At 39.1% G+C, this 26,540-nt stretch overlaps 1 protein-coding gene across 13 annotated transcripts in view; it reads left to right on the top strand.

Moving 5' to 3' along the window:
- Positions 1-26,540, top strand: part of PARD3 (par-3 family cell polarity regulator) — a 464,314-nt gene that overhangs the window by 352,115 nt on the left and 85,659 nt on the right. For 12 of the 13 annotated variants that reach the window (XM_064444947.1, XM_064444949.1, XM_064444944.1 and 9 more), the window contains one exon: positions 9,964-10,221. In XM_064444947.1, coding sequence (XP_064301017.1) covers positions 9,964-10,221 — 258 coding nt within the window. Of the gene's footprint in view, positions 1-9,963; positions 10,226-26,540 lie in introns of those variants that run through there. The other variant, XM_064444951.1, reaches the window with a different exon arrangement.

The following is a 26,540-nucleotide window of genomic DNA, read 5'->3' as shown; positions in this document are numbered from 1 at the left end:
AGTAAGATAAAGCACTAAAGGCACTCTATTGTTTCTAACTCTGACACAGCAGCAAGTATTTGACTAACCCGAAAGACGCCTAATGATACATTCACGACAGGCAGCTAGGTCCCCCCTCCACACCACAGCTGGAATTTTTATTTTGTAACCACTTACTAGAACAAACCTTGTAATGGGTTGTAAGAAAGCTGGCTCTGTTTCTGAACATGCTGTAGATTTATGCTCTCACTTAGTACTGTGACCCAGCAAGGTTTTAGAAGTGAATCCTGAGAGGTGTTGTGGGTGCCAATTTGTGGGTCCTGAGCAAAGATATTAACTTATAAGCGATATTCTCTGTTGGTGGGGGTTTCTTTTCCTTTTCTTTCAACTTCAGTGTATGAGATTCACATAATCCCTTGCTTTGTTGTGAGGTATGTCATTGTATTTTTTTGTCACTTCAGACTGTTTCATTTTCCAGCTTTGGGATTAGGCTACTTTGTACATAGCACTCTAGAAACACAGAGTAACGTACCTGAAATAGAGCTCGCGGCAGCATTTTACACCCACTTTTGTTACTAGACTTCAGCTAGAAGAGTGTAGATGCTGGTGTGGCTTAGCTCAACCAACTGATGACAGTATTGTAGCTGGACCTCCAGCTACTGCCTGCAGCATCTGGGAAAGACTGATTTGATATATGGTATGATATATGGTACCGTTTGATATATGGTACCGTTTGATATATGGTATGCCTGCGTCATTTGTTTCTTGCACATATGGGAACAGCTGCTCCTTACACTGCAGAATTCAGATGTTACCCACCAGCGCTGCTTTCTGGCATTGTTCTCCAGTTGTTAAAAAAAAAAAAAAACCATAGGGGAAGAAATGGTGCAAGAAAGCCTGTGTGAGAGAGAAAACCGGTGCTCTTAAAGTGAGGAGGGATGGAAGCAGGAGATCTCCCAAGTCGTGTTTCAGCAACAGCTGAATCGCGTTATCTTTTTCCTTTCTACTTCAGTCCAGCAAAAGAGTTAAATAGGAGATTTGAGCTAAATTAACCTAATGATCAGGGATCTGTTGTCATAGGTGTAAATACCAGCTCTTCTGGCCAGTTTTGTAATGCAAAAGAAAACTTAAATTCCATTTTGCTTACAGACAGCAATGATGTTCTTTGATGCAACGTGGTTCCCAGCAGGATAACTGTCCCAGTTGCCCAGCTGGGTGATCCTCTGCTGCTGGGGTCACTGACCCTTGGATCAGACATGGAAATAAGGAAAGAAAAATTCTGTCATGGTATTCTTTGTTTTGGAGATGGGAGGACCTATACTGCCTATATGCCCGATACATTTGCCTTTGATTGAAACATGTCCTTTACAGAAACACAGCAGACATACCGTCCACCCCAAATGCTTCAGGCTGTTAACTGCAATGTAGTCTAAAAATTCCATTGAAATGTAAGGTGGTAATTTACAGTTTGGGTTTTTTTTTAATCAAAATAAGCAAGGATTTTCACTTGTTTAATCCAAGATCCAAGAAAGCAGGTTTGAGATACTCTGCTCGATGTATCTTCGCATTGGAAAGACAAAGGATGAATCAAGAAGGTCAGGGAATAAGGAAAGGTGGGAGTGAAATGCATGAGAGATACCACCAGGTTAGAGGAAATTATTCTAATGTTTCCTTTATTTTCATCAGTGTCACTTGGTTTCAAACTGGTGTTTCCACTTGACCTGCCTTATATGCATAGTATTTACTTTCTCTCCTGCATTTTTTAGTATCTTTATATCTTCATTTGTTTTTTGCTGCCTTCTTTAATATAGCTCCCTATAAAAATAAGCATGTTGTTCTCTTTTTAATGTATTAGGGAAGTCACCTTATCACCTTTATCCCTCCCCCTCCCTTTTTTTATTTAAACTACAGCCCTCCTGGGTTGTAGCTCGTTAAAGGTTTTTGACATTCTCATGCGTCTCTTCTGCATGTGGGACTTGAGGAGGGGGGAGCTTCAGAGAGACAGTAAGTCCTATCACATATTCTGATTGGCAGATAGGCTGTGCTAACTGAAGGAGAAAGAAAATTAAGACCCTGATTGTGTAGATGCCTTTCCTTAATTTTGAGGTGGTGGGCAGCTTTTTCTTTCCTTTTTTCTTTTTATGTGTAGTCCCTGTTATGCTCCTCTGTTGTTGTAGAACCAATACGTAGGAAATGTATTGTGTGTAAAATTTCTATGTAGGTGCAGAATTACAGATCTAGAAGAGAGATCATGTCACTTTCCCAAGGTAGGATCTCCTGGGTATGCCATTCTTGCAAGATGTTTGTTTCATCCTGGGTTTTTTCAGTTTACAATGACATAGACCCTACAACTCCCCATGGCCCCGTGGCAATCCTTTCTACTACCTTTTTGTTAGAAAATTCCCCTGCCCACATTATCTAGTCTCAGTTATTCTTGCTGCAGTTTAAAAACCTGGTACTTGCATTAGAGATGGAAAACATTATTCTGTTCCTCCTTATGTACCTAGAGACTGCTGTTATGTCCCCACACTTTCTTGTTCCTAAAAGCTTGACATTGCTGACTTGTGAGGATCTGTCATTCTGTAGAACTTCCAGATCCATTCCTGAAAAAGCAACTCACAGATTTTTTTCCTCTACTTTTAATTGCTATGCTTAATTCTTCCAACTATGCAAATTATCTTCCCATTGCTGTTATTGAAGTTAATTCTATTTTTGAAGTCTACTCTGTCTGTTTTTCAAGAACATTTGAAACGTTAATCCTTTCCTCCAAAGCTCCTTCATTTGGGTTTTCTGTGGATTCCATAGGATTCTAATTAATAATGATAAACCTGAGTAAATCAGAAAGAGATCCATGTAGAAGATGTCTCCATCCATCCATCCAGCGTGACTGTGAATTAAGGAGAGCTGCTCTCTAGATACTGTGTAGGAGCTGCCTGATTCAACCTATTGCATCCATCCTGTAACTGTTGTTTTCTTAGCCTGGGATGTCCTGTTTGTCCTCTGTTCACAAGGCCGTTTACTGTGTTGTGGAAGGAAATCTGACTGACTTGACCACATCTATTCTTGATAACTTGTTCTTAATGTTCTTGGCTACTGCTCATCCCATTATCTTCTCTGTGCTTACCAATAGTTTGTTTCAAAGGCGATTAAAGTTAAACTGAGGGTTCTATAATTCTTCTCATCTAAGAGTTGTTTGACTTTTTCTTGTCTTTCAGTACTTCACCTGTCCTCAGCAGGTTCTCCTGGCTACTGAAAAAGCTCTGAGACTGCCTCAGACAGTTGTGTGTGCCAGATGAAGGTCAACTTAACCAGTTTCTAGCTACTTCTTTTGCTGTTAGATTGGAGATCTTTTTGCTGTTGGTGGCTGTATCAATTGTGCTGGCCGCCTGCTTGCAATCAACTATTTTAGTGAAGACAGATGAAAAGGGAAAAAAAAACCATTAAGCCTTAGGTCGCCTCAGCATCATCTGTCAATACAGTTCCCTCACTACTGAGCAGGGGAGCAACCTTTTCTTTGCTCTTCCTTTTACTGCTAATGCAATTACACAATGATTTATTGTTATCTTTAAAGCTCCCTGCTACTTTTATTTCATGTTGTGCCTTGGCCTTTTGTCCCTGTATGCTTGTGCACATCCATAGCAAACTGACCACATTGTGTATGTGTTTCCTCATGTGTCTGAGATCAGAGGACAGTCATATTTCAGCCAGCTGGCCACACATGTATGTACACAAGAGATAAGGCAGCACTGTTAATTTTTTTCTTTTAATGCCTTGAAAAAGGTTGATCTCCAGCCTCCCAATTTAAAAATTATATTTACATAGCAGTATTTTCTGACTTTTTAAAAAAATATGCTAAAGTTTTGAATGACATGGGGGGACGCAAATGAGGAAGAGCAGGTGTCTTTCTTGTTTACAAGTTACTTCTGTTGCTGCCTATGATTATCCACTGCCCACCGTGATCCTTTAGAATGACTTTCCCAGGAAAGCAGATGGCTTTGCCGAGAGGTGGTTATAACTGTGATAACTGACTAGCTCTAATCACGATAAGAAAAGCTAAGTGTCATATGCCGGTTCAGAGGGAAATCACAATAATGCCTATAATCAAGGTACCCTCATTAGAAGAGTAGTTGTCAGAAAAATTCTGCTTGCATCCAGACAAAGGTCAAAGGAAAATACAGGAGAGGACAAACTCCCATATTGATTTGATTGCCAAAAATTGGGAAAAGACCCATTAAAGCCCTGAAGGCAGGCGAGGAGAGGGGGAGGAGGAACAGCAAGACCTGGCTTAGTTGCTGGCACATTGTGCCTGCAAGGTATTTTTCACTAGCAAAGGAGGAGGGGACAAATTTGACAAGATTTGGCTACTGGCCAACGTACCTCCTGACCTCTTTATTAGAAACAATATCTGGCAAAAATTGGACTGAATGTGTTCATCCCATCTGACTAACTTAAACAAGCTGACTGGCTTTATAAACGTGATGGTTTTCTCTGTTTTAAATCCATCATCCCAACGCATGCCAGTCTGATGGCAGAACAACTGAGAACTGGCAGCAGTGAATGGCTTGTCATTTAGTTTCTGTCCTTACACAATGCTGTTTCTATCCTTAATAAACATTGTCAGCCGTCTCACATATGTGGAACTGCAAGCGTTCAATACTGATTTTGTAAATGAGCGAGCCTCAGTGGAAAAGATGAGGTTGTGGATTATCACTTGGGCAATAGCTGAATCCTGGCAGCAGCAGGAGGATTAATTGAATTGACCAAGCAATTGCACACCAGAAGCAGCAGCCAACTTTGTTTCTGCTCTTAGGGGAGGACATTGCTGCCATTGCAACAGCAAATGTAATGTACTAGCCATGATATCCTTCCCATGCTGTGTTCATCAATTAAGATAAGTGGGTGATTTTTTGCAAGGATCTAAATCACTAACGTGAAAAAATCTGACGAAAGGGACCGAAGCTCCCAAGGGATTGGGAATATATTTATAATTTAACTCCTAAGACTACATGAAATTAGAGTGGATTTCTCTTCTTTTGCCAACTTATTCACTTTTACTCACAGCAGCTCTGCCAGCACCACAGATTTGAGTTTTCTGTTGCTGGAAAAAGTTAAAGTTTAGTTCAGACAGAACTGCTGTAAACATTTGGTTCAGGGTGGGATTTGGCTTACAGACTAACATGACTAATTTGGTATCTACATTTGAGCTACATGGCTAAACGCCCTTTGTGGTCAAGGGAGGGGTACTTGGCACAGTTGGTAATGGCTAGAGAAAGGTTTGGCTTCACCTTAAAATGGCCACGTTTCTGCAGTTCGGCTGAGCTGCTCTCTGCGGGCAGCCACCTGATGTGACTGAATCTTGACCAGCTTTTCTGGGAGTCCAAAACATATGTTGACACCTAAATTTAGGTGTCTAAAATGGTAGTTGCCTTTATCTGAAATCTGAATCGCACTCGCAGAGTTCTGAAGAAGGGAGCGAGGTGGCTCCTGTTTGCTGGAGACAGCAGAGCATAAGCCTTTTCCTTACTTTTGTGACCACCGTTTCACGTGTACAGGAGTCACTATACGAAGGGTATGTCTATGGCTGCTGGATTAGCTTGCAATGAGAAGCTCTTCTAAAATTATAGGAAGCTAACAATATTGTCATTTGAAGCAGTTATCATTAGCTTTTGAATTGAATGGCACACAAATGCATGAGGATAGTTTATACTTTACTCAACGTTATAATTTGAGTCTCAAAAGCACGACAGTACACTGTTGACATTTTCAGTATTAACACTTCAGCAAGAAGGGTTTAGAAACTCCTTCAGATAGCTTTTGTGTTTTTAAAAGTTCAGTTCCATTTAAACACTGCAAAGTTGATTAGCAGTTTTTACAAAATTCTTTGAAGATGAAAAGAGTTATGTGAATGCTGAGCATTATTACTATTTTTAAACCCCAGCAAAATCCATAGGAAGTCCATAAATCCTCAAAATTAGCTGATCTGAAATTTCAGACATACGCATTTTTATTGTGCCATGTCACGAAGAAATACAATTCAGTGAAGACAGCTTAATACACATATCCACTTTGTGAAACTGAAGCACTGTGGTCAAACACTTCTCCAGATCCTGGATTTCAATAGCAGTAGCATTGCTGATTAGGGCTGAAATACAGAGCAAATGCCGGGTTCTCATCTATGCTGCACAGCGTGTTTACATAATGATTTTAATCTTTCCCACAATAGTCTGCACTGGCATTTCCCATATGTATGATTAATTCCATATATGTTAACAAATTGTTTGGGCCATATCATGCATATACACACATGCCCACAATAAGAGGGGTCAACATAAAAAATATAATTTCATTAAGTTCAGGTTCTTTCCTAAAAATATATTCAAAGTTAAAAGCTATCATAATTGCAAAAGGGAAAGTGCAATACTTAGCTGATAGCTGTTATTCTTTTGAAGAATATATCTATGTATTTTTCCCTGGTCATTTGATTGCTCTAAGTTTGGAGACAATGACATGAAGTAGATTATGTCCTGAAGAAGGCAAAAAACAAAGCTGTATTTTAAACGATATTCAAAAATGTGTGAAGTAATCAGAATATTTATACTTTTGTCATGTGAAAGTGATAGGATTTGCACAGTGGTTTAAACTTAAAGCACAAAAAATTAATTAAAAAATCAGAACATTTTGGGTGTTGGGCATCTTATAGTTTCACTTCAGGGTTTTCCTTACGTTTCACTTACATTTCACTTACGTTACTTACTGCAGGTGGTTATGGGGTACTGGTTATAATTAACAGTAAGATTTAGAATACATTTAGACTCTGATTTTTAATACTATGTATGTGTATTAGCACGTTGTATTAGCAATTGTAGAAAATATTCTAAAAATTTTCCCGGTGGATATGAACATAATTATTTGCATAACACTTCAACAATCAGTTCTCTCCCACTTGAATAGGAATAAGTATCCCTTGTTGAACCATACATGGGAAAATCTTAATGTTCTTGCTGCAAATGGTGCTATGTCCAAATGTATTAAATAGTTGATAAGCAGATACGTGAGAAGACTTGGTTAACATGAAATGGGGAACACTCATGTCTGCACCTGTGGAGAGTGATGTGATATTCATGGTCAAAAATTAGATAGGTTCACCAGCATGTCTCATGGCAGTCAGTGTAACAGTGAGGCCAATATCACCAGTTATCACCGGGTTTTATAATCACTTTTGATAAAAATGTTTTCTTCTGACTGCATTACTGACATTATTGCTATACTGTCAGATTTCATACACTGAAATTTTCGTTATCTAAAATATATGGGGGTCTTCTGCTCAAATTGGTGTCAGACAGTGTTCCAGTATGTGATGATGTGTTGTCCATTGAAATGAAATCTACCAATATCTAAGAAATTTCTGACTTCCTTTGCTTCGCCCATTCAGAGGACAAATATCAATAGACAAATGCATTCCTGCACAGGGTAATTAATACAGGACTACAGATCGGAAGTGAAGTTTGCAGAGAGAGGAATCAACAACCACAGGTCATTTTCAGGCCTTTTTTTCCTTCTGCATAGATACCTTCTACATGAATAAGCTTGTAACATTTCTGAATTACAGCTTTGGAGTATAGGACAGTGTAAAAAATATATTTTTATTTTTAAAATAAGCATGCAGAAACACAGTTTAAATTTGAAATGGGTTTTGGATTTAAGCCTGAATCCTCCTTCACTGTAAATTAAACAAAAACCAATTCCAGTTTGATGTTGCTGACATTGCAGAGGAACATGCTGTCAGCTGAATACTGTTACAGTTTTCCATTTTTCCCTATTAAAATAAAGAGCATCCAATAAAGAAAATAATTTTGTATTTGCAAAATTAATAATTTATGTTGGTTTTAAGGTAAACTTTCTCAGATTTCTTCTTTTTGGGCCTGCCCCCTTTTTTCTTGTTGGCATGGTTGTTTTTCTTTCCACTGTGACTGAAAATCAGTGAGAGCTGTGGTGCACAGGTCAGGAGTAGTAGACATAAAAGAAGAATTATGCTGACGTATAACTTGGACCATGTAAAGGAATCACTGAACCATCAGTGTAGATGGCACTGGCTCTTGAAGGGAGTTCAGCCAATCAGTTGTATCCCAAATCAGTATCCTTCGTCAATACTTGTAGGATTTGGGGGAAAAATAGGTCTGCCTGTCTGTGCCATCCTTCTGTTCGCTTCTTTTGTTATGCAGTCTTTGTTAGCATAGAAACAACAATTTGCTTGGGACGCAGTCTGATGAAGACATTTAAATTTAGATGTTCACATACCAGCTCAGGGCTGGATTTGCATGCTTGAACACAGTTGTCTAGTGTGATTTCAGTTATCAGAGTTCCTGAGATGTCAGCAGGGGGCTGACAGATGTGACAAGGACCTACAGGAGTCCGTCTTGCCCCGCAGCTGGAGATCCAGCAGGATTACCTTGGGGATGTCAGGTGGCCACAGCTGCCTATGTCTGAGCAGCTGAATCAAGGCTGGGTATCCAAGCTTCCGAAGGAGACCTAAACAGCAGCGTCCAAAGTGTTTATGGAGCCACTCCTTTCATGCTAGGACACGCCGACTAGCACAGCAGCTGCGAACTCCAGAGTCTGCTGATTGGAGTCCCTGGCGTGACCTCACCCACTGCAGGCACCTAAATTCTGGTATCTTTAACAGCAACCTGCATCCTACCCTTTGTGCATCTCCTTTTCTTTTTGCAAAGGCTAATCTTGAATGGGGCTAAGTTTAAACTTTCCAAAAAGTCAGCATTACCTAACTTTAAGGCTTTTCTATTTTCAAAAGAGACGTTTACTTTCAAAAGTAGCCTGCTTTGAGTAGGGTGCTCTTGCTAAGTCAGTGAACAAGCTGTCTTTGGAAATGGCATGTAACAGGAGTGCGCAGAGCTGTAGTCTGAATGGATGGATGCTGTCACACTGTGTAGCCATGGCTGTATTAGATGAAAAAGAAGCACATTTTACTAATGGAAGGGAGGAGACAGCTGAGTGCTTCATTTTGCAATGATGACAGAGCATTAAATTGGTCTGGGGAGACAATATTGGGGGGTGTTGGTTTTTTCAGTTCACGGTGCATGTGTGTGTGATACATTAGATTTTCTAAAATGCCAAAGAAACTTTGAAGCCCAGATCAAATTTTGGTAATAGCTTTGTGTGCTTCTTGAAAATATGACCTGTGTTCAATTTGTGTTTGTCAGATTCCTAAATGTCATCTGTTTTTATCTGTCACTTTTTATGATACAGCTGAGCAAGTGCACCTAGATACAAAATCCCAGTACAGCATCACCTTTCATTTGTAACTTTAACATAAGGCACATGTTGTTACTTTCTGAGAAGAAACTGCCTGCTTTTGAGATGCCAGATTCAGTTTGTTTACATTTTAAACAAAACACACACATTTTAAATTATTTATACAAGAATCTACTTCTGCTGTTTATTGCATGCATGCATGCATACAGAAATATATGTGTCCTATCTTTACAAAGTTTTTAGATTCTGAAAGAAGTATGATTTTTATAGTATTGGGCCAAGAAAGCACATTAAAATTCATCTCTAAAAACAGACATTAGAACCATGAAATCTGTTAGGTTTTGATGGAGTACAGTATGATACGAACAATGTCAGACCATTCTCAGACAGGTCAGGTAGTAGCACAGGCATCCTAAGATGCATAAGACAAGAGGTAAACTGTTTACCAGCAACTATGGCTAATCCTTTTTTACTTAATAATGAAACAAATGACTGTGAATAATCAGCCTTCTTCCTTAAAGACCAGTGTTGATTGTAGCCTTGCTTCAATCTAGACTTCAATACCTAAGGTAAACCTAAGGCTTCATGACAAACTGAGACTGGAAACCCTTCAGTGGTTTTCATTAAGGTGGGCTACCTGAAGTGTCTGCTAACTGCTGCATTCAAATGATTGGGGGGAAGAGAATCAGTTTTGGCCTTTTCTTAATTTTTCAGAATTCAAGCAAAAACTCGAGAATTTCGAGAGAGACAGGCTCGTGAACGTGACTATGCAGAGATACAGGATTTTAACCGGACGTTTGGCTGTGATGCAGACTCAGTGTATGCTGGGATTGCTTCCTATGACTCTTCTTCAAGTAGCGGCACAATAATGCTGAACACACGACCACAGAGCCCGAGGGAAGGGCAGACAGTGGAAGCCTTGTACGCCCAAGTGAAGAAACCACGGAATTCAAAGTCTTCACCTGTAGACAGGTAGGCACCAGACATCAATCAATACGCTCTTTCAAAATCTGCCCTTGTAATGCTTTTGTCATGGGAGACGACTGTACGTCAATTGGAAAGTCAGAACTGCATTTTTATTAATGGCTTTTTAAAAGCCTTTATGAAAAAAAGTATTGAGCTCACACAAATCAAACTGTAACAGAATGGGATGTGAAAGTTATTTTCTGCAGAGCTGCTGCTTTTCTTCTCATTCTTCAGATGGTTTGGAGTTTTGAAGTCACTGTTTGGTATCACTCAAATTAAATTCAAACTTGTAACTTCATCTGGTTTGTTTATCAGACTGTAACTAATATGGTTGTGGAATACAAAATTTCCAACCTATTCACAGCAGTTACAAAATTTCTGGAAAGTAATTGTTTTTAAAGCAAAAGTGGGTTAAAGCTTTCCTGGGTTCTAATCCTACCATAGTCCTGAACTTCAGTCTAACAGGTAGAGCTTTTTGATTAAATATAGACCCAAGTGAGTAAACTCCAAGCTTGACCCACAAGTTACTTTCTCTTCTTGGGCTGTAGCTTGTGGTTTATACTCTTCATGTGCTTACATTATCTGAACTAAGTCATGCTTGGTTTTATGCTGAAATTGGGCAAAATTCCGGTTTCTGTTGATGGAGCTTTGAGTTCATTTGAAAACCTGAAGCTAAAACAGGCATGTAAACTAACATAAAGTAGAAATAACCAAAGGCAAAATTCACAGCTTTTTTGTACTTTAACAATGAAAATACATCTGTTTTCTTGGCTTACATCTACGATCTTGTAGTTCTGCATTTTCTCAGCTTTACAAAAAATAACACTAAAATCCTAGTGTAGGAGGTATGGTTAACTCATTCAGAGGTTATTAATTTAGCTCATAGTAAAACCACTCATTGTTTTTTTTCTACCCCATTCTTTCCAGAAGAAAAATACTGGACTTTTAGTTAAATCAACAAAGCAGTGTCTTTGGTTGCAGTATTTGAGATCTGTATAGCTCTACGTGAGGACTGGCATTCATCTTGCATATTCTGTTCTAGGTGGTAACAGACTCATTTGTATTTGGTCTTAAGGAAAGTAGCTGTTGTGCAGAGTTCAGCTGGTTGTCTAAAACTCTCTTTAATTGAGGACTGAGATTGGTGTATTTAACCAGCCACTAGATCTATTTTGAAATATTATGAAAAACATAATATTGTTAAAGATATATCCTCTAACATGACAAATAAGAAAATCTTAGAGGCATTGTCGAATGCATAAATTTTTACTAAAATTCAGTAGCACAACTGCCTTTTTATTTTCTCAGTTGCACCATTCTCTTGTATTGCACTGTGTAAAAGGTCTACTTTTCATACTAAATAAACATAATGTATATATTGTGGATATGTACGTAATTTCAGTGAAGGAAGGAAAATAATTTTGAAAGATGACAGCTTTATCTGTGCCCTTGAAATTTTAAATTCCTTAGCCTTGTATTGACTGGCGCTGGAATGCCCAGGTGCCTGACATTTCAGCACTTTTGTGCCTTTGGAAATCAAGATAGCTTGGTTGGATATGGCTGCCACGTGGTGACTCTCACGGCTGTTTTTGTTAGACCAAAGGCAGTGTTTCATGCCTGAGTTGAATGGCATCAATGTCACATCAACAAGAAAAAAGTTCTTTGATGCAAACTTGGCACGGCGAAATATAAGACCTGCATGACCTAGCTAACTCTGTGTGGTTGCTGATAAAAGAGCTGTGAGAGAGTGAGTAAAATTCAAGATAACGGAGTACTGGGGAAATCTGATGTTAATCATAAGGGTAGGACTGAAGAGCGGTGTGGTAGTTCTGCACATTCAGGCTGCTCCTGGTGCACACAGGGCCCTGTCTCTCACAGCTGGATCACTATGTGACAAAAGGAAAGACCCAGTGTACGCTGTGGTCTTGAGCAGAGGGAGAAAATGCAAGTTAGAGACTAGAACTGGGGCAATAAGAGCCACCCCCAGACCCGTGATAAAGGGAGGACACATATGGCAAGAAACACCTTGAAAGAAATAGTCAATTCAGATGGAAAAAGATTCTTATTTGCTCTAAATGTGCTCTGAAGTACCTGTTTGGGGGTCTGGGGCATGAAGGTGTCTAGTATATGGGATTTTCTTCCCTCTCTCCTCACACCTTTATTAGCAGCCAAACTGCAGAGCCGGTGAATCTCACCTGGCTCCAGGAGACTTTTTGGGGAACATTGCAGCAACTTGTGCAATCTCAGGCTCGCATTTAACTCTCCCAGAAGTCAGGTCCATACCTCGGGCCTGCCGCTGAGAGAGCATGTCACCTGCTTTGGGCACGGATGAGATAAAATACCTGTGAGGGAGAAGCTTTCAGTCTTTCTTGAGGTGTGTGAAGGATGTCTGGGAGCTTGACCCTGGGTAATATGCAGCAGGAGAGCCTGGATCATGACTGAGCTATCTTCCCAGAGCTGCTCTGTGTTTTTACAGGCTTTATATTAGATGTATTAATAAAGTATCACCTGAGCATCATGTTAAGAAATAGCTGTTGCTGGGTAGGCCTGAGGTGCTTTTTACCTGAGTTGTGTCCCCGTCTGTAGGATACCTGGCTCCTCACCCCGTGTGCATTGCAACTTGTTTCATGCTGTCTCTTCTCAGGAGTGAGACCTTATTGTTTCACTTGGCATCTCCCATGATACCCCTTTCCACACCAAGCATCCAAGTGCCTCTTCATGATGCTCTTCTCCAGGGAGTTCTTTTTTCCACATTCTATTTTATGCTGATAATGCAAGAAATTTGAGGAAAAATAGTTGGTTGCAGTTTTGCATACTTAAAATATTGTTTACATTAGCATTCACCTGTGGTGAGCATTATTTTAACCTGTGTTTTACCCCTTTGTCCTGCTATCCTTTCCTTTCCTCTGGATGTTTCCGAGGTTACTTAAATGGAAACAGTCACTTCCAGCCTTTGTGGATGGGAAGGGAAATCACTTGCAGCGCGTTACCCTTGTGCTGAACTGCCAGGAGCTGGTAACAGCCAGGCTGTCTCAAATCTTTAGCACGTTCATATTAAAAGCAACATTGTTTATATGGGAAATGTTATTTCTATTACAGTTTGGTGCTTAGTGCCAAACAAAATTTGATGTTTAAGTATTTCCAAAAGGTTATTTAGAAGTCTGTTACAAAGAAACCTATACCAAAATGTCCCATAATAGTTTGCATATCGTTGCTGAGCATTTATGACAAATTTGTCCTTAACTTGCAAGAGAATTGCTATGCCTGTGTGTGAGGCCATGTCAGGGTTTGTTTTTCTTTAATATTCCTTCAACTTCTCTCTTATTTTCATCAGCACATGCCACCAACTGATATAAGTTTAACTGTGTCATGGCATATGAATGATAACAAAGTGGAGGACAAGTATGTAAACTGCTCATCAGAATAATGGATGATTTTATTTTATTCTTTGCAAGTTTAGGGATATTATGAGGACAACTATTATAGTCCTTCAGCTAATGATGGTACTGTCAAGTTACCAGGCAGAGGCCCCCCAAGTTATTTTATAACCTAATTTGAAACCAGTGTTAAAACCAGGCATATTTCTTCATTCTTCTCCTTGCATGTATTTTATATTTGTATGTATCCCAAGCTCTGCAGTTGTAGACAGATAGTGCAAAACATTAAGAAGAAAATGGTTATTCCTTAAATAGTTTGTCCATTCATTTCTTTAAATTAGAAAGTGGATTTTATAATGCCAAAATACAGCAAAGGAGAAAGAGATGTTAACATTCTCATTGGAGACTTGCACATCAGCATGTGTGTGTAAGTAACGTTGCTTCACCCATCTTACCAAAAATGGCTACAAAAAATCCCAAAACCTCTACAAGGTAAATTTAACTTCAGAATATCTTTACAGGACTTTAATCTGCATTAGAACAATTCTTAAAAAGCTTCAGGTGAAATCATTCATGGAAATTGGAGGGGGCGGGGTTGGTTGGTTGGTTTGGTTTTTCAGTGATAGTTATTATCTGTTAAATATGTAAGCGAAATACAGGAGGTTCTTTATTTTGGGCTTCTTACATAATCCATGCATACGCATAGCTCCTGTGAATCTTGAGACACATTTTAAATTCCAGGTACACTAGTCATAGCAAGTCTCTCCAGTAGCACTAAAAAAGCTGTTTTCTGATCTTGATCCTAAAGAACTAAAGCAGATGATTTTCCTTAACAGGGGAGGAGTTCATTGCTCGGAGGAAATGAGGCTCTAGCAATAAATAAATAAATAAATAAAATCTGTTGGGAGTGATCGGTATAGTTGCATATACATCAGCTGCCCTTGCAACATTAGCTCCATCCTGTGTATTGACAGCTTACAGAGACAGGCTGCTGAGAAGTTCTTTTCACTTACCAACTTTTTATGTTAGGCATTAACAGAGCAAAATCGAGGTAGAATACATAATCTATGTTTATTTTACAGTTCAAGAAAGAAACGTCTCGAGATGTGTTCTTGTGTATAAAGCTTTTAGCTGAGCTGAAAAACGTCTGTAGTAAGTTTGCATCATACAGAAGAGAAGCTGCACTGATGATCAATAGTGTTTTTCATGTAGATGACAATGATGCTATACAATAGGGTTTTATAGCCGTCACCTGACATCCATAGCTGAGCAGTATGTAGAAAGACAACTCCTAATGGACATTTGCTGGCTGTCACTGTGTAATCATTTCCCGCCAAGAGTGCATTGTCCTGAAATATAATTGAAATAAAATAGGCACTGTGCTGCTGTAAATCTAAATAGCTTGAAAATAGTAGGCTAGACTCCCCCAGCTTGCTGAGGACATTTTAATGGAAACATAAATACCGTAATCATATGCTTTTTGCATGCCTTTTGCCATTAAAAAGAAAAAAATGTTCATTTTAGAAAAGGAGACCTTTATGAACTGGTTTCTTTTCTATCAGAAGTGGAATCAAGTTATGTCAAAGGAATATTTGGGAGCTGAAAATAACCCCACTTGCTTTAACTGTCATCTGTTCGGTGCAAAGAGGCAAGATGCTGTTTTTAAGGTCAGGGCACGTACTTTGCTTGCTGCTTTCCAAAAAGAAAGGGAGAACATTTTATTTAGATGTTAACTTTTATTCACTCAGTAGTATCTTTGTGCTTAAATTGGCATGAGAGTAATGAATCCCGGAACCTGGAAAGAAACACTCTAATATAATTTAGGAATATGTAAAAAGTGAAATAAGCAGACCTTGTCTTTCTAGTATGTGTAAAATGACTCTTAGCAATAGCAGAATGGGTCATAAAAGCTATGAAATACTACATTGCCATGCCTGGATAAATATTTGTTAAAAAAACAAGGCACTTGTGCAGCTATATTAAACTTCTTTATTAGTAGTGTCATTCACAGGAGTGTGCTTAAGTCTGTGGCATCATCTATGCATAGGAATCTGAGCTTACTGCCAGCCCCGCCAGAGATGGAGATAAGAGTTATTACTCAGGGTGATGCATCCTGTAAATGCTAGGATATTTCTTGTATCTTAAATGAAGATATTTTTTTGATGATTCTGGAAGTTGACTTGAAGAGCATTTTCATGAAGGGCAAGGCCACGGCACTGTAAAACACCTAACCAATGACACTTAAAACCTGCAGAGCTGTGCAGAAGGCGAGCAACCTAGGTTGAATAAGATTATGAATAAGCTCTTCCCTCCTACCTCTGTTTACTTATGTTTGCTGATGTGGAAGTGTTTTCCTGCACTTGGATCCCTTGTTCTTCATTGTTTATCAACCTCTGCTATCAGAGCCCAGTGGTTGATGTGCTACCAGGGGAAGGTACCACTCGTGGGTAAACATGCTGTAAATACTTCATTAGGTTGGAAGCATTTCAGAGCTGGGACCTGTTTGTTATCCAGTCTCCCTAAATAATCGGTAATGTTTCAGAAATTAGTAGTGATAGGTTTTAAATCTTTATCTTCCAGAGAGTGCCACCCTTTTGTGGCATAACAAAGCTTCATTTCTATGAGAATCAAGCTTCTGGAAAGACCTTCCTGGCCCAGAAAATGATACATATGCCATTATGGATAGTCAGACTTTATAAGACAACCTGGTGGAGATAAGTGGGTTAATGAACTGTTTGCAGTTCTCTAACATGTAAAACTGAAAATAATACTTAGGAAGTCATTGTGGTATTTTTCCGCCTGTCTGTGATAACCCAGAGGAGGATTAGTTAGAGCCTCTGTGAGACTCTTCATGGGGTTTAATTTCACTTTAGCGCTAACACATTGGGGTTTTTTTGTTCCTCTGCCCTTCATCCTATAAGCCAGTAATCCTTGCCCCCAGGACTGCCTAAAAATTAGCTTGGTCTGTCATAGACCCGTGTATTTAGAACCCAATAGACACTATTAGCATTGGCATTTTATTATCTTAGGTTGGTTGTTTTCTTTTGTTCCTCCATCTTGATAGAATATAAGACAAGTTTTAATATAAATTCATGAGGATTTATGTAGGCTCCCTATTGTGAAAGTATGCAATTGCACTCCCTGTTTGGGTTACCACTTCGGTGGAGTAAATGGCAGACTTACTGTGAACTCTATTCAGGTCTCCCATTTTAATTACTTGAAAGTCCTGGTTTCTTTCTGAATAGATACCAAGCACCAATACTGTTGTGAGAACCACATCTTTCTCCATTTACCACAGCCGCAGCCTCACTTAAACCCCGGTGGTTTTGCTTCCTCTCTCCTCCAGCTTGCCGCATAATCTGCAAGTGTGACAGCTATTTGTTTGTTTTTACAAAAGCAGCCGGAGTTAGTATGTCTACAGATGGTTGCAGTGGGAAAATGCACAGCAAGATAAGAGAGAGGTCAACTTCCCGCTCTGGGTTACAAAACAAGGGGGTGAAGTGGGGCCCACCCAAACGTGCCCTTAGTGCTCACGTTCTGAGCAACTGCTAACGAGCTCCCTTTGCTGGAAATTAGCAGTATCCATTTTGGTTTGTGATTTTCAAGTCTTTAAGTGCACCTACTGCTTATGATGAGAGACTATACTTATAAAGAGTAGATCAAAACCTGTCACTTTTCATCCATTTAAGGGTATCATATATATTAGGATGTTAAATACATTGTAACTGAATTACGTATAATATTTTTCATTGGTGTATTAGTGCAATTTGCACACAGATATAGATCAACTGGGTGTTCCATTGCTTGGAGAAAAAAAGAGAACAACGTTTACATTTCTTCAGATGGTAGAAGGCAGCATTTAATTTAAAAAAAAAGGAAAATGTAATATCCTAGTATGAAAATATGAAACAAAACATGATGTAAAACCTAGAAAAGGCAGTGTCTCAGGCATCAAATGGTCATTGTATGGCTTGAGATTGGAGCCCAAAAAAACCAGCTGTGTGTGTAACGTGCACATCTTTACTTCCCACTAATGCCATCAATACAATTTGGAGTTCTTCATCCTGAGAAAATTATGGGGAATATTTGAGCACACAAAGCTGAAAAAGCAAAGGCTCTCCCATTCATTAAATGAAGTGCTTTGATCCTACCAGTGTAAACTGTTAAAATCTGTTCTTTGCTAGTCGTGCTAACCAAAATTTGGATTACGAACTGATGTTGTGCAGCACTTGAATGCCATAATTTAATCAGTTTAATTTGTTGTTGCTGTTGAATGTGGCCCTTTCTAAATAGAATACAAATTTATGATTCTCCTATCTTTTATGTCCCTCCAGTCAACCCATCTGTTCCTCTTTGGTGAAGCATTCAGGCTTCTCCTCTCCAAGCATTTAAAGAGCTGGGGGTTTTGCATTTTAGAGTTGTCTGATTATAGGAGAGGGGTGCACAGGCAGAGCTTGGAGGGAGTGCTGTGTGTTCACTGAATCCTGTCTTTCCACCTGCTAAAACTAAATATACAATTTGAAGTTAGATCTTTAAATTAACATAGGTTAATGGATGAAAAGTAAAATAAAAATTAAATTTTTATGCATGTTCTTCTAATGCTGGAGAGTTTTGGAGGGATTTTTCTTCTATTCCTTTTTATGAATGGTATCTCCGTCACAGATAAGACAAACTATATTTAACTACATTGTTTATCCTTATGGGCAGTCTTGTTTGTTTATGTGACTCAAAAAGCATCCTGCTTACAGTCGAAGTAGTTTGTCACTGGCAGAAGTGGTGGAGTCTAATTGTAGGGAGGAATCCTCTGCAGTAAATTTTAGGAAGGAAAATAACATCACTATATATATGTTATGGGGTGGTGTTAGTTCCTTTTAGCATCCTGTAAACTCATTGAATGAGTGCTTATGAAACATACCACATTGGTAACCCTGAAAATTGAGAAATTGATGAAAGATCTCATTTCAGTTTGTTCTTGGAAAGTTGAAAATCAATGCTTTTCCACTCGTCACTCAGAAAACAGTTTATATTACTGGAGCATTATACTTCGTAGCATATTGTTAAAGAATTAGTTTATAAGGTGTTTGAAATCTTGTTCCTTAAGGCCCAAACGCTATGGTGTGTGATATTAAAAGGTTTCTCGCATGATCTATTTTATATGATTATGTATTTCTGAAAAATGTTGTTCTAATGTCAGACTTATTTACTTGCCATGATTTTTTTTTCATTCTTTAAGATACTAGTGACATTTAAATAGCTTTTCAATCTGATGCATTCATACAAGTCTTTCTTACATGATGGATATATGAAATGTTATTACAGTAAACGGATTACATACTTGTAATGGATAGGTAATTTCATCTGCCCGGAGTTTAGATGGTGATATAACATATAAGACTTAATTTATGAAAGAAGAAGCAAAGGAGCAGATTTTGTTTCATTTTAATTTTTGTGTACAGTTTTATAGCAGTAATGCACAGCATGACTGAGTTGCATCTCATTCTGTAATGAAATATCTTCTGTGTGCAACAATTCAATCTAATTACAGCCTTCCCTCATTCCTAGGTTTCCCTTTAAAAGAAAGCACAATACAAACTGGGGTGAAAAGAGAACACAGAATTACTACTACCAACATTTAAAAAATCAAGTAGAATCCATACAACTTCAAGGGATAAAAGAAATAATGTCTCTCACGTTTCTCATTTCCACTTATCTTTGGGAAGGAAATTTATTTGCAGAAGACTGCAATACTTGCAGTAACAGGCCTCTTAGATAGTAGGAGTAATTTTCCTAAAAGCACTTTGACCTGGCAAACAAAGGCAACAGAAAATAGTAGTATTGGTCTTTATTTCCTGAGACATAGTTCATGGCTCATTAATAGTTGTAGTATATACTACTGGGTATTGTACGCTGCAGAGGAAACAAGCAGAAGCTGCCTGGCATTACTTTGTAATTGTATTAGTAGATATAGTGTTAAAAAAAAAAAAAAAAAGAGAGAAAAAGGAGAAAGAGAAGTTTTGCGATGTAGCTATGTATTATTTTGTACATCGTCTTAAACTGTGCTATGTCTGCTTGCTTAAGATAAACTCTATGCATATTTGCTAAAATGTTGTCAAATTAACACACCCATTTCTAAGGATTGCTAAATGCCCATCAAGGAATGGAGAGATGCATTGAACCTATTTTAATTAGCAAAGTGTGATTTAAAGGTTGCTAAAATCAAAAAGAGCTTATCCATTTTTCATCAATAATAATTTTCCTTAATATTTCATCAAAACCTGCTGATTCGGAGACCACCTTCTGGGCTTTGATTCATTATGACTGCAGACATAATTTAATTTTCCCCCCTTTCCTCATTCTGTGATATGCTCTTTCATCTTAGAGACATTGTTAAGATGTTTCTAACATTCACAGATTGCTAATTGATCTAACTTTTTTAAAACTGTACTTAAGACAGAGGCTTTTTTTCTGTGGAAGCAATTTTCCATGCGTTTGCTTTTACTAATTTTTTTTTTTCAATCTTCATATCTGATAAAGTATAAATTCTCAAATAGACACATTAAAAATTGAGGGTGTGTGTGGTTTTATATATGACAAGTGAGGCAAAAATATTAGAGGGGTAATAGAGGGAAATTCAGAGAGTTGGTACAGTCAGTAAGATTGCAGAGTCACTAATTTAGGCCTTTGTAGTTCATCTAAAACTAACTCAGAATTAAAACAGTGCTGTAAGTAATGTTTTTTATCTAAATCTTTGGGGGGATCATGAAGAAAAGCAATTATGGGGATTTATGCAAAGGCATTTTGTGAAAGGATGTTCAATTAAAAGAAATATCTCCTTTCACTTTAGTACTGCTGTTCATTTAAGTTTTGTCTACATTATCATACTCTGGTAATTTCTAGTCCCAAAATGCATTTGTGTTACTATTTTAAGCTGAGAGTCATAACCTGTTCCTTCTTGGAAGGTGTCCCTGTAGAGTAGTATCCAGGAAACTTTCCATTCAGGTACCGTGTTAGAACAACCAATGCTTGGTTACTCAGCACCAGCAGAACGTAGTGGGTTGAAGCAGTCCAAGCGCCATGGACTCTACCCTCATCCTTTTCTGAGAGTGGCTGGAGAACAGTCACAGTCCATTTGCCTTTGCTCATCTCTCAGTTGTAAAAAGCGTGTCACTTCGTGGATGCAGTCAATGCCCGCTCTGTGCATGCTCTGTGATTTAGGGCAGGGCCATCTTTTCTTCTTCGTAGTGATTTTCCTCAATCCAGTCTAATTAGAATTTCAAAAGTTGTCGTCTGAGCCTTGCTTAGATGGTCAGAGCTAAATTGTTGTTTCTCCTCTTAAGCTACATTGAACAGTTCACACAGACTGAATTCCATTAGCTTTCATTAGTTGCACTATTCTGATGTAGTTAAAATTGCTGCAGCTTAAGATGTCAGAATTTCACAGAAAAATAGGTAAAACTGAGACAGCATTCAGTGTCAGGAATAATCCTGCTTTATTGGAGCTCATGCTTATGTTTTTTTAATATTCCTTCTCAGACTCAGATGCTTCCATCATCTATGTACCGTGCCATATGTGAGAGTGTATGTCCACATTCAGTAGAGCACATACACATGTGCAGAATAAGATGCAGATATATGAATGTGTTTACCTGTAGCAGAGTTTTTATGTGTTTGTGTTTGTCTGTCTATACGTATACATATAAAAAAAATCTTCTCTAAAAATTCCTCCACGGGTGAGGAAGTGACCTCCAGAGCTCGTCTAGTTCAACCCCCTGCTCAGAGCAGTTTTGATTAGGTCAGGTTGCTCAGGGCTGCAGTTGTATCCTGAATATCTCTGAGGATGGAGATTTCATCCAGCTCCCTGGGTGCCTGTTCCAGTATTTGACCAACTTCATGCTACCTAAAAAAAAAGAAGAAAAGAAAAAGCTTCTCGTATCAGAGTTTCCCATGCTCTAGTTTGTGTCCATTTCCTGTCAGCTGTTGTTGTGCAACTCTTCTCAGAGTCTGGGGTGTGTGTGTTAAAATAATAAAATTCATCACTTTCTCTTAGATTTGCAATATGGAACAACTGATTCAAATTTTTGAGGCATTAAAAGAAATTTTTTAAATAGTAAGACCTTACAAAATAATACTTCATTGTTAACATTGACCTTTTCCTAGAATGATTGCCAAATTTGGGTTTTTTTCTTAAATCACCTATTTTATTTCCATATTTCAGAGTTATACTTAGGTACATGGCTTGTTTCTCACAAATTATTTTGAATACATATGTTGTCTTTTTCTCCACTACCCTATTCAAAACTTGATGAAAGAGTTTGAGGACAAAGTATAACTCTTCATTCCTCTTGAAGTACAGGAAGCTGCCTTTTCTCCTTTATTTCACAGGTTTTGTATCGTGCATGCAACACACTGCTCTACCAAAACCAGCGCATCTGAAAGTACTTTTAAAAAACAACTCAAAGTTGTGTGCGCTGTTGGATTGCGTATGTTCATTATACGTACTTAGTTCTTGCTTTTCAGTCGGTCTTATTCTGCTGGTGAAGAATTGTGTTGCTGTCCTGCATGGGCAGGATTGCTGCCTCATGGGACCTGCTGCTGTGACAGCCTCTCTTCTTCTGCTAAAGGATTTTCAGGATTTCTCTTTTAACACTGAGGTTCTGCAGCTTATCTACACAATTTTCTGGACAAAAAGCAATCATAACTCCCAGAGAAATGATAATGTGTTGGCTGGGAATTGTGAAACAAATGCTTCCAAGCATTTCTCAAAGCCCTGCTCACCTACATTTGTACGTGAGCTAAAATTTGCAGATGGCGAAGGCTGTGGCATCGCAGGAAACGAGCCTCAGGAGACATGGTGCCTCCTGCAGAGCTGAAGGGCTGCACTGGAGGAGAGGGAGGGGGGAGATGAAGCAACTCTCCTGCAGAGATCAGGAGCACTGCAGGACGGTGATCGGGGAGAGGAAGCTGCCTGCTGAGATGAAGGTGAGCCAGCTATCTTCTCACCATCGGGGGAAAAAAAGTCAACCACCCTCATCGTAAGCAGAGATGAGGCATAGGATGGTCTATACAGGGTTGTCCTTCATCTAGGTAGTATATTTGCAAGGACCCTAGAGGGCTTCATAACCTTTGATGGGGACTTGTAGTCAATATAACAACCATTTCACTCCACGGCTGATCCCCTCACCACTCCCTGCACTGACAAGCAGCCACCTGCGCAGTGAAACACTGCTGCTGTTTAATTGCATATAAATCAGGGCCAGGGAGTGGAGACAAGCCAGGCGAGTCTGGAAGGAGAATTTAAGTGAAAAAGGTAATTACCTGAGCTGGAACATGGCCAGGGCACCAAGGTTAACACCTGTATGCGTGTGAGAAGTGCCTGGTGCTATTCTTCCAGAAACCATTTCTACTGCATTATAAAAAAGACCTTGTTAGTCACTTGGTCTGACTCCCCTGTACATGGAATTGATTCCTACTGTCATTTATTCCATCACTCGTGTAGTGCACATTCAGTCACTTTGAAATGGGGTTTTTCCACCAGCTTTATGTGGAGAGAAAGCCTACTCTTTTTCTTTTATAGTTCTTGGCTGAGAATACAGTTGCCTGGTATTTACCCTAAATTTTTGTTTTATAACCTCCAAGTTCTCATGTATGTACTAGGTTCTAGGGCAGAAAGACATAAAGTGTCTGAAAGTTCCAGTACCTATCTGAGGGTGTCCCTTGAGATCCTAAGGAAAGAGGAAAAAATTATTTTGATGGGTGTTCCTCAGTCATAAAATGGGGGAAATCAGCAGCTACTGCGAGCTCTGTTTTCGTGTTTAGGCTGCTGCAAAGACGAAAACTAGCTCAGATATCACCACATCACACCACAGAAGAGACGAACACCACCTTCCTTTCCTTCTCTATTTGGACACAAACGCAGCATCTCTCCTTTTGTGAGCTCAGTTTAATCATATTTTTCATATTTTACCCTCTTAGTTCATTACTTCATCTTCAGTCAATTGATGGTCTCTGTGCAGAGCACAGGAGTACAGTTTGAAGCAACTCAACAGTCACATCCTCCAGCATTCTGCCTGAGCTACTCAAACCTGCTCTTCACTGAGGAGGTATGGAGAGCAGAGCTGCGTGCTCCCTCCAGTCGTACAAAAACTCTGAAAAGTACTTTTCAATTTATTTCTCAGTAAGATATTTATCTCATCTTAAAATCCCTCATACTTTCATCTGAAGATGGTTAGCTCTTGAATACCTATCTCACTAGTAGTAGGAGAAATAAATTTTGTTTTGCTCTTGACCTTGTTTTTGATGGGTGTTTTTCATTTGTAAGAAACCTACAGCATTTCACAAGGTTGTGCACAGTCTGTCCTAATTTCCTATTATGCCTGTCAGTGTTACCTGAGCAGCTCTTCAGAGGAGGTATGCCGGACATTGTGTCTCTTTGCTCATGTCAGACTGAACGTGAACGTCTAGAAGGAAAACTTTCTTTCCTACAGGTTACGTTAAGTCTCGGTAGCTGTGGCTGCAATATTTGTATTCCATCCAGATGGGCACTGAAAAGGACTTCTGCACATTCAGCAGTTGCTTACACAATCTCTACACATTTGAGCTAAGCAGTTTAAGATACAATTTTTTTTTTTGTTGCTATTACTTTTTATGGTTGATAGCATAGTGATCATTAATATTTCACTGACATTTGTTATAAAAGAGAATTACATTGTAATATTAGAGGGAGATGTTGAAACTTGCATGTGGTTTAAACTGTGCTGTGTACCCAGACTGACAAATTGTGTTAGCAAACAGGAAATAAAAGGAGCTAAGAGAAGTTTAAAATCATGTGAACAGAGGAAGGCAATTTTATACAGTAAATAAATCAGATATTAGGAAGGATGACATGAGGGAAGTGGTTGATGTGAGAGGAACATGTCAAAATAGGAGGAAATGAAAGTTGGAAGCATCAGGCTGAGGACTAAAGAGTGAGAATGAGGTTGTGTGTCTGAGGTAAAAAGAGCTCCCAGACTGTAGGTGTACGCTTCTACGGGAGAACTTATCTTGGGCCGCGTATCTCCGGGACACAGGGCTCTACCCACCCTGCGGACAGTGATGCACAGACATCAATATGATGGATACAAAATGTCAGTTTATTTAGCTGCGTCACACGCTTATATAGCTCTTGCGGTTCCTGTTCCTGCCACTCCTATGGGGAGGAGTCTATCTTTCCGTCACATCCCGTGATCTTCCGGTCGCCGATCCCTGTCTATTCCCCTACACCAGACTGGGACTCAGAGATGACAAGGAGTGAGCATGAAGGTAGTTATAGGGGGAAAAGAAAGGTAATTAGATTTCAACAGTCCTTAATCTACGTCAGTAAACTCCTTGGCCATGATAAAATTCACACCCAATTCACCAGAATACAATCAATTAAAACCTGCTGTAATATCCCCACCCCCAATGAGCTTTCCTCCAGGATTCACCTGAGATTAGGCAAAGACATCTGAGCTCATTCATTCCCTCTGTGCAACTTCAGCACTGTGCAGCTACAAAAATGAAGCCTTGACTGCTGCATCCTGCCATCTAAATTCAACTGTTCTTCCCTTTGATATCACATCAGAACAATTTAAAGAGGCATGAAACAGCAGGAGCCGCAATGTAGGTGTTTAGGTTCTTGCTGCTTGGTCACATTACTATCTTGCTTTATCTGCAAGGATGTTGCAAACTTGATTAAAAAAATTAATGATGAGAAACAAAAGGATGAGCAGAGAGAACAAAAGAAAAAAGTGAAGAGACCGTGGAAGAAGTTTATTGCATGCAAGTCATCCAATTATCCCTCAGAGCCCAAATCCCTTGTCTAATTGCCTAAGTTGATCCTTCAGGACTGAATGGATTAAATGAAATAGCAGAGCTGGTGGAAAGCAGCCTATGGGAGGCATTTTGTGAACAGGCTTGCATGAACAGCAGAATAGAGTTTCTATTTGCTTCTGTTTGTCTGGGCCTTCTGTTATCAAAAGAGTAGCAAAGAATGAAAAATATGAGGGCTTTTGATTACAAAATAGTCCCTTTGGCTCAGAGTTGAGGCACTGGGGGGTGCTGGGAAACCTATCCTGATTCTTTTTATGCTGTGCTAGTCTGTATGATGTATCTCTCTCCAGGATCATAAACTCTCACTTTCCACTATATTAAGTTCATTTGAAAAACTGAGTGAAAAGAAAAACTTCTTTAAAATATCTCACTGCAAAATCACTAGACGCTGGAGAATGTCAGGACTGAGCTGGCGTTAAAACGAGAGCAAGCTGCAGCCCACGTCGTTGTCTCACAGCAATTGCGTGTGCCAAACTCAAAACGGAGGAAAGACGACTGTCAAGCTTAATGTACCTTAAAGGACTTCTGTTTAATACATTCCCCTGCATATGTACCAGATAAGGAAGAGTCACATCTAATAGTCTAGTATCTCATCCTGTCATGCAAAATACCTCCTGCAATTACCCCCCTTCTAGACAACATCAACCCCCCCACCCCCCACCAACATTAGGGGGGGAAATATTAGGAAGGGAAAGAAAACAAGAACTTCCTGTTAACGAGGGGAAAGCAGAGGAAATCAACCTTCTTCCAGTTTTGTTTCCTGTTGGCCAAAACATTCATTTTTGCCCAGTCCACTGTCCTGTGAAAGAAGACTTTCAGGACATAAACAAATTCTCAAGCAGTGATGCTATCTTACTTTTATTTAGATAATGCTATAGAGTGTAGCGCAGCACTTTATAGAGCTTATAATAAGATCAGGTCATCTCCCATAAAAATCTTGCAGTTGTTATGTGAAGTGTTAAGGTGTAAGACAACATTAGAAGGAAAAGAGGCTACAGAAATGTTAGGTGGTTCATATGGATATCCTCAGGTGACATCTGTCTGAGAAATTAATTTCCTGAGAGAAACCTGCAGCAGAATGGAACATTATCTGAATTGGAAAGA

Source organism: Phalacrocorax carbo, chromosome 2 (assembly GCF_963921805.1).
Source record: "Phalacrocorax carbo chromosome 2, bPhaCar2.1, whole genome shotgun sequence".
Classification (NCBI taxonomy): Eukaryota; Metazoa; Chordata; class Aves; order Suliformes; family Phalacrocoracidae; genus Phalacrocorax; species Phalacrocorax carbo.
This window is presented reverse-complemented; position numbering and strand designations above follow the sequence as displayed.